This window comes from Ostrea edulis, chromosome 2, assembly GCF_947568905.1.
Source record: "Ostrea edulis chromosome 2, xbOstEdul1.1, whole genome shotgun sequence".
Taxonomy (NCBI): Eukaryota; Metazoa; Mollusca; class Bivalvia; order Ostreida; family Ostreidae; genus Ostrea; species Ostrea edulis.
Window position 1 is genome coordinate 83237827 of NC_079165.1, and position 9015 is coordinate 83246841.

The following is a 9015-nucleotide window of genomic DNA, read 5'->3' on the forward strand; positions in this document are numbered from 1 at the left end:
ATGGTTCTAAATACTTCATTGAAGTGTGAAATGGGGTGATCATGTGACCAAATCCTGTGAAGCTCAAAGCACATCTCAGTAGATTTGATCATGCACTGTGCCACTACAAATTTACATTACGTTACATTTTACATTACATTACAGATTTTTGCTACACTGCATATGCATGTAAACTTTATCATCACACCATCTTTTCCTCCAATATAAAGTACATACTGATCTCTACATAATATTAGAATTTCATTTATACTTGTGTGGTGCAAGTGTTACATTTGTATAAAGCTTCTCTTTCATGAATGTTTTTGTTGGTTTAATCATGAAACCATTTTAGACTGGTCCTTAAAGCCCCTTATTTGGGATAAGGAATTTTTTCAGGAATGAATCCCATCTGTGGTTTTAGTTTAGAATAGGACTTCCCTTTATGTCCAAAGAAAGGCTTCAATGGCTGATCAATCATTTTATGAAACATAATCTTCTAATGCATATCTAGATCTACTACCATATTCTTCACATTACCTTACACTGTGTTTAAAGATAAATTTGAAGTTCATCATTCTTCACCCCCCACCCCCACCCCCAGCCTTTCCACAGAGAACCAGAGAAGATAGTATGGGAATACAGAAATGTTCACCCCTAAACAACAGTAGCAGTTCCTCAGAAAATTCACTCTAGAAAATTCATAGCATTTCAGTTCATTCGAACTATAAAATTTCAACACTACTGAAAGTTCCACACAATTGATATATTCCTGACTCACAAATGTTGCCCTGAAAAATAAATACACTTCAATGACTTTGAAAGACATGTTCCTGGCAGATGACTTCACTCCTCAGAAAAATTCATCAATGTCAAATCCATCATTTCCTCCCCCTGAAATTTGCTCAGCCTCGTCATCTTCATTATCTGATTCTGACACCTGAAGGTCATTGTTAATATCAGTCTCCATGGCAACAGGTGCTAATCCGTCCCCTGACTCTTCCTGCTTGATTTGATTGGCTGCTGCCTCCTGAGCCAGTGAGCTGTGCATAAAGAAGTCTGACGGATCAAAACTATTTTCATCGTCCTCCTGGAAGTGAACTGGATACTGATAATACTGCTCCGGGTTTTGTCGTTCAAACTGTGACAGAGCGAGTTCACTCTGAAAGACCTTCCTATCCGGGTCACCTGTTCAGAATTAGAATGTTGTTAAAAAGATACACACTAAAGGTTGTTCAGACAATTCATTTCAAAACTTCCATTACATTTCAATACCCCTGTTACAAAACTAGAAAGCTGAATTAATTGATTGATCATTTAATGTATACATTATTACGCATATGAAATAAAACAAACTATCAATAAAATTGACAAGAACTGATATGAAATATACAGTACCCAAGTCTTCATTGTCTGAATTCTCTGGAGTCATCTGTAAATCTTGAGCCAAACCATCACCTTGTCCAGATGCATCCTGTATTGTAAAGTTTCAATATGAACAACAGCAAGACTGAACAATTCTTTATACAGATTACTGTGAGATCTTTGACAAAAACAATTCATGTGATTGAGCGTGTCTGTACCTGATCTACAGCATCCTGGGTATAGGCATTCTCATCATCACCCTCGATGTCGACATACTCGGAGTCATACCCTGAGTTTCCAGACTGGTTCAACTAAAACACAAATTAATTTTATTCATTAACTGTACATAAATGATTCTTACTGATCAATTCATCAGGCATAATTAACAAAAATTTGCTCTGGCTACATATCAGGGTTTGAAGCTAACTTTTTATGTCGCCAGTCCAGCCAGACTGATGGGGTATAATTTCAACCAGTCCATAGAAAAATTCACCAGTCCAACAGAGTTTTCCAGAAATAATTAACAGATTTCGTTAATGTTATTTAAATGAAATTTAACTTAACATGCTCAGACAATATTGTAACACTTAAATGTGGGATTTATATTTGCGAATCAGATTCGTCTGATGCCTACAGATCGAAGCATGCCAAATGTGTATAAAATTTATATTTTCCAAAATGATGCTTAAGAAAATGAACCAGTCCCATCGGACTGACTATAACAAATGTCAGTCAGTCCGCCAGACTTTTAACCAGTCACAGACTGACGGGCATATGTTAATTTCGAGCCCTGCATATTAGTAATAAGTTGTAGTTAACCACTTGTCAATGCAAATAAATTTCATTGTGTGTGATCAAATTGCTGAAAACCAAGTTGCCCACATGGCAAACAGTTTCCCCTCAAATATTCCTATGCTTTGTTCAGATTTTTATTTTTTTTACTTTAAACAGGTGTTTATAATAGGGGTCTCAAAGCCCCAGAAAAGAAACTGCTGATGATGGAAGGAGAGTGCAACAGTGTGATTGAAAATGAAAGTAAGAACAAGCAAACTCCAAAGATTAATAGAGAAAAAGAAAGCTTAATTTTTAGAAGAATAATCAAGTAAAATATACAAATAATCCATCAAAATTTCATGTTTAGTCAAGTTTTAAATATTACAAGATTGCTACGTGTAGCCATATGTCCCCCACCCCTGCAAAAAAAGTTGAAGCACAAAAGTTCCTTAACTCCTGTAAAATTTGTAAAATCTAAATTCTGGTGGAATATTATGAACTACATATTGTGACTAACAATCTTGCAAAATTTAAACAAAATCCATACAGCGGTCTCTGAAAAGTTACATAGACAAAGTGTTCCTATAATGTAGCATGGACAAAGTCCCATAACTCCTGTAAAAATTGTCGAATCAAAATGGCGGCGTAATGTGATCAACTACGCATGGTGACAAACAATCCTACAAAATATTATCAAATTCCATTGAGCAGTTTCTGAGGAGTTGCATCCACAAATTGAAGTGGGATTGACCTACGGACAGACGCACGGATACTGGTATTTCTATGTCCCATTCTGCATTGCGGCGGAGGACAATGATGTTGGCTTGTACATGTAGATAGATCTCTGTTAAACTAGGGAGCCCCAAAAGTTCTCACTGTAACCACAACCTTGCAGTATGATGAGTGAATAGTTTTGCCCTAAGAATCAATTTGATTAGTGAACAGTTTTGCCCTGAGAATCAGTATGATTAGTGTACAAACTTTTGCCCTTACAATCAGTACGATTAGTGAACACAGTTTTGCCCCATGAATCAGTACAATTAGTAAACGAAGTTTTGCCCTGACGATCAGTACAATTAGTGAACACAGTTTTGCCATGAATCAGTACGACTAGTAAACACAGTTTTGCCCTGCGAATCAGGACAATTAGTGAATGCAGTTTTGTTCTGTGAATCAGTACAATTAGTGAACACAGTTTTGCCATGAATCAGTACAATTAATGAACACAATTTTGCCCTGAGAATCAGTACAATTAGTGAACACAGTTTTGCCCTGAGAATCAGGACAATTAGTGAACACAGTTTTGCCCTGAGAATCAGTACAATTAGTGAACACAGTTTTGCCATGAATCAGTACAATTAGTGAACACAATTTTGCCCTGAGAATGAGGACGATTAGTGAACACAATTTTGCCCTGAGAATCAGTACAATTAGTGAACACAGTTTTGCCCTGAGAATCAGAACAATTAGTGAACACAGTTTTGCCCTGAGAATCAGGACAATTAGTGAACACAGTTTTGCCTTGAGAATCAGTACGATTAGTGAACACAGTTTTGCCCTGAGAACTAATGCTTTACCCCTCGTCTGGTGTTGGTAGTCATCATGCTGTCATCATTGGTGTCCTCAGCTATGGTGATATTCTCACGGGAGGCAGACAAGTTGATGTCTTCAATGCTCTCATTGTCCATTCCTACAACAGAGGTACAACCATTACTATCAGCTGACTGTCAAATGCCATAAGTGCAACCCTGGAAATGGGTAAAACTACCCCACTTATAGGTCAATTTTCAAAAGAAGGAATAGCACACATGGTCATAATGGTTGATTTCCTATTGAAACACAAATGGCAAAATGCTCATCAGAAACATTTTATTTGTCCTTTTGCATCTTTCTGCCTTGCCTGTTAGCTCAGCGGGTAAACATGCAAGATTGCTAATTTGCAGGTCAGGAGTTCAGGTCTCATAGGGACTTTTTTTTTATAAAAAAAAAATAATTCTAAAGTTTCCAATTTCAAAACATCATTCTCCACTTTCCACATAAAACAATTTTCTTTGGTGTGTTACGCATGTACATCTTCTTAAAACGACTAATATTTTAAAGTTCCTTCAAAACTAAAATTATTTCTATATTTTCAAGTTTCTTCAAAACTAAAATTATTTCTAAACACTGAAGAGAACAATATCATGGTAAAATTTGCGGGAAATGTATAATTAGGATTTGTTCCTCATTGTCCTGCTTTCAGTATGTCTTACCAAACAGACTACTATCCTCTGGGTTAGCTGACGTCCCCGTCATGATGCTGTCCGTTTCTACCGCCTCCAGAGCCGCTTCCTGTGCTGCATGGATGTCACTTTCCATCTGATTCAGGCTTTCCTCATTCTAAAACCAAAATGTCTCCATACTGAATTTCACATACTCAACAAAACATTTTGCCATTCCTTACAAACCTATCAATATCGTTTCCTTAACGCTGTAAATGTATGCATCACTCATATTCACACATTGTCCTCAGCTCACGGATGTTGTTTAAAAAATGTACACATACTTATTTCCTGTACAATTAGAACTAAGCATTTTGATTGGCTACTAAGGCGGGGTTAATAACCACACCCTCAGCTGATCCTGGACATAAATAGCATGAGATGTCACAATGGCTCATTCAGATCCATATCCATACTATTAACAATGGGAATCTACTACATACATCCAGGAAATAGATTTGTTATTTCAGTTACACAGTGAATAAATTTGTATTTTAAGGTATACTTAAGGAGGTGCATGGGAATTTGTCGGTGTTATTATTAGTAACATGGTTTGTAATCAATCTATGGTTTATACATGGTCAGTAAATTCCACATGGGGTGAGAGCAAAATATGAAATTTATTGAACATGTATAAACCAATTAGGTCAAATACAAACCATGTCATGAATATATCTTAACCACTATTTTTTTTAAAATAGCGTAACTGTATGAGACACAAAAAATGCATGATTCTGAGCGATCATGTAGGATACACTACGACCCGAAATAACTGACGTCACACGCGAGTTATGTGAGAAACTGCATAGCTTACGTATTTATGTACAATGTATTGTCCACAATCAGTTTCAACATGTGGAAATTTATTTCTTTGACTGGAGTTTTCAGCTGTGTTACTGAGCTATCCGCCACTTTGACACACACCCCCCCCCCCCTCCCCCCAGTAAACGTGACAAGAGAAATAACTCATCTATTAACCGTTTATAAAGCTACCACTGATGGTGTATAGAATATATGTGGTCTTCACGGGATCGATGTAAATCAATGATGATACTACAAATTTGCAGGAGGTGAGGTATATCGCTATACATCTTAGGGATCTTCATATGAAACTCTCTGCACTACTTCTAGAAATTTTCCAACATTTGCAATGTAATTGTGTCCTTTCTTACAATGTAATTGTGTCCTTTCTCAGTGATTTTTTGTTTTGTTTTTCAAACTACCACCCCTCCTTTTGAATTGGGAAAAAAATTGCGACATTTTCCTCAAATTGGGAAAAATCATTCAGAGTAAATTAAAATGGTAAAGATGCACAAAATAATCAAATAACATTTTTTTTGTTTGAGGTTTATTTCAGATCTGATTTAAAATCATAAAAGAAATCATTATTTAACATTAAATATGTATTGGAAGTCACACCTTGTATACATATTATTTACTTTATCTAAGAAATACTTACTGTCTAATTTCATAAAGAAAATAATAAATTATTAATTCACCAGCATTTGTACCCATAATCTTGTAAATATTATATTAATAATCAAGTTTCCAGAATGTCTCTCCTGTTTGTATTTTTCGGATTTTAGTAAAACCCTATACTGTTGGCCACTTCCTGTTATTAGCCTAACCCAACAAATAATGGCGGTCAAACTAAATTGTCAACAATATATGGCTTAATCTGTATCTGGAAACTATATACTTTGCTGCATATCTGCTTATATAGATGCCTCTATTGTTTTATGTATTCTTTACAAAACCTTTTGCATGTGCAATGGTTTGGAGAATAAAACTGAAGAAAAAAAACGTATTTACTCTTTGTCAGCAATATTACGGTAACCTTTATTTCCCTAGATTTGAAATTGGGAAAAACATATATATATAATTGGGAAAAAATAGCTAATTTTAGTGAGAGGAAACAGCTGAATATCGGTGGCATTTTGGCCCCAAAAAATCACTGTTTCTTACAATGTAATTGTGTCCTTCAGGGTTTGACACTAAGGCACGTCCGACCGACCGAGTCTACTAAATGATAGGTCCGGTCGGGTAAAATGTTGATTTGCTAGTCCGACTGGTCGTGTTAAAAAAATAAACAAGAAACTTTATTTTAAACTGCAAGATATTTTATTCTTAACTAAAAAGAAAATAACTGTAGCGAATTTGCAAGCAATCTTGAACCGTGTGATGGAATAATATAATAATATAAGCCGCGGTCGGAAGTGATGTTTTATGACATCTACTCGATGTTGATTTTAAACAGTTTATTTTAATTGACTATAATAAAGTGTTTATCAAGTTAATAAATTATGTCGTAAACAGCTATTTATCGGTGTTGACATATGTGCGGGAATGTCTCTATATTTGAATACAACTTCTCGTCCTCAAGGAAAGACGTCCCAGGAGAAAAAAAAAGGTTAAGAAGAAACAAAGCAGGGCTTATGAAATGTAAATGAAATAAAAAGCCGGTTGTGATCATTTTATACTAAACAGATTAAAGAATATCCATGCTGGGTAGAATTTAAAGAAACAGAAAACGTGTTTGAAAATCAAATTGAATGACGAGACTTAAGCTATTTTTGAGACAATTAAATACGTTTTGGTTCAAACTTAACGTTGAAGTATTTAAATATGGAGACACTATCAGGTTTTCTTTTCTGGAAAGTTGGTCAGGGCTAGTGGATATAAAGTCAGGTCTAGTAAAAATCATTTGAAGTAGCCCGACTGGTCTAGTGCTCAAAAAAGTAAATGTCAAACCCTGTCCTTTCTTACAATGTAATTGTGTCCTTTCTTACAATGTAATTGTGTCCTTTCTTACCTCTTGCAGTCTTTCTCTACAGAGTTCGCTCATTTTGAGAGCCGTTTTTGTGTAGTTACTGCCTGGCCCGTTGTATTTCTCACAGTTCTGGTAAATCAGGTCAACGTCATTCAGGAATTGGTCTCGGGTCTGGTATTTGTGACTCTGCACATTCTGTAGTAGAACAATATTAGTTTATGGATCACTACACCCCTTAAGTATGACCTCGCTCATTTGTGGCTGAACTTAACCTGTCTCAGTCACGTACTATATATCAGGTATTATGGGCATCAGGAATGTTTGGCATATTTTTTTCAAAAAGTAGTTTGAAATCTTTGGTGATTTATCTTTCCACATAATTTCATTCAACAAATACATGTACATATGAAATGAATAGAAATTCTGGTACATTCCTTTTTGACAAATTTTCCTCATCCATCTAAAAATAGGCCAAATTTTCTGGCTTTACAAAATTACATTATCTCATAAAAATTACTCAACTGTGACGGAACTTAATCTTGATCTGTAGACATACAGTAGTACACCACATACCAAATCTAAGCTTCCTAAATCAAAGCATGATAAGAAAAATCTGAAAAACTTAAGTTGGGACAGAAGAATGGCACAATAGATATATGAAGTGCAAACTTTGGTTCTGCCCATAGGAGACTAAAAATAAATTGAACTGGCCATTCCCTGCTAGTTTTATACATGCATGGCTGCATGATTACAACCGTTGACAGATTCGATGTAGGGGCATTAGGCATTATACAATGCTGTCTAAAGAAAAAAGGGATGAAGTTTCCTCAAAAAATGTTAAGAAACACAAAAGGTACATGAACTTACCTTCAACAGCGAGGAGAGATCCATGGGGTTCTTTATCACATCATAATAGTCTTTCACAAACTTGCGATTGACAGGTTGATGAAAAGGCCAAGACTGCAAGCCAATGTAAAATAGTTTGTTTTAAATTTTTCTCTCATACACCAATGACATCAATACATTATAATTTATATTATATACCATGCAAATTTCTGAGGGCTATTACAGATCAGTGGCAAACAATTCTATGACTAAGATCAAAATTCAGAAACACTATAATTTCTTCATATCCCACAATGGGTATTGATTGAAAAGAAGAAATTATTTTTCATCTTAGTTGTAAGATATTTTGTGAAAAAGGTCAGAAATTAATTTAATATGATGCTGATCCCTTACATTTTCTATGGCCTTCATCTGTGCTATGATATTCTCCAGTATAAAGGAGAAAGCCACCTGGTCATTGTCGTCCAACAGCGGATTAATGGCTTTTTCCAGTCTCATCAGCTTATCTTCTTTCTATAGAACACAAGTACAGAACAGCTGAAAGCCAGTTCAAGGGGAATAATCTGAGCTACATGCTGAAAATTTCGATCTCCATCAAACTCTTCATACACAAGAAACTATTCCATACCTCTGCAACCTTTTGAAGACCAGCTCCATCATCTGTTGTGCAGTGAGAGTGAGGGCACTTTTTGGACCTGTGGAAGGAAAAAGGAAACATATTTTTTTGTACACTTCAGGGATTCTTGAGGGCTGACAACAATAAATTCTGGACAAAAAGATTTTTATATTGTGATTTGATTTTGAGAAAGAGTTCGGGGGTAATCGTCTGGTGATATATAACCCTACCATTGTATAGTTTACAGTTCTCTACTATCTGATTGACATCGACCAGGAACTTCTCTCGGGATTCATACTTCCTTGTTCTGATGTTCTGAAAACACAGTTCATTATTTCATTACTTCAAAACTCTATGAAGTCAAAGAAAGCTCTAACCTCAAATGAAATAGTTTCACCATCTGTTGA

The 9015-nt window shown here is 35.5% G+C and overlaps 1 protein-coding gene across 1 annotated transcript in view; it reads right to left on the reverse strand.

Moving 5' to 3' along the window:
- Nucleotides 1-9015, reverse strand: part of LOC125679705 (transcription initiation factor TFIID subunit 1-like) — a 30540-nt gene that overhangs the window by 309 nt on the left and 21216 nt on the right. Inside the window, 10 exon segments of the mRNA XM_056153497.1 lie at nucleotides 1-1164; nucleotides 1375-1450; nucleotides 1560-1652; nucleotides 3693-3805; nucleotides 4368-4494; nucleotides 7189-7341; nucleotides 8014-8106; nucleotides 8386-8505; nucleotides 8611-8687; nucleotides 8839-8923. The exon segment at nucleotides 1-1164 is cut by the window's left edge and continues 309 nt beyond it. Coding sequence (XP_056009472.1) covers nucleotides 830-1164; nucleotides 1375-1450; nucleotides 1560-1652; nucleotides 3693-3805; nucleotides 4368-4494; nucleotides 7189-7341; nucleotides 8014-8106; nucleotides 8386-8505; nucleotides 8611-8687; nucleotides 8839-8923 — 1272 coding nt within the window. The 3' untranslated portion in view covers nucleotides 1-829.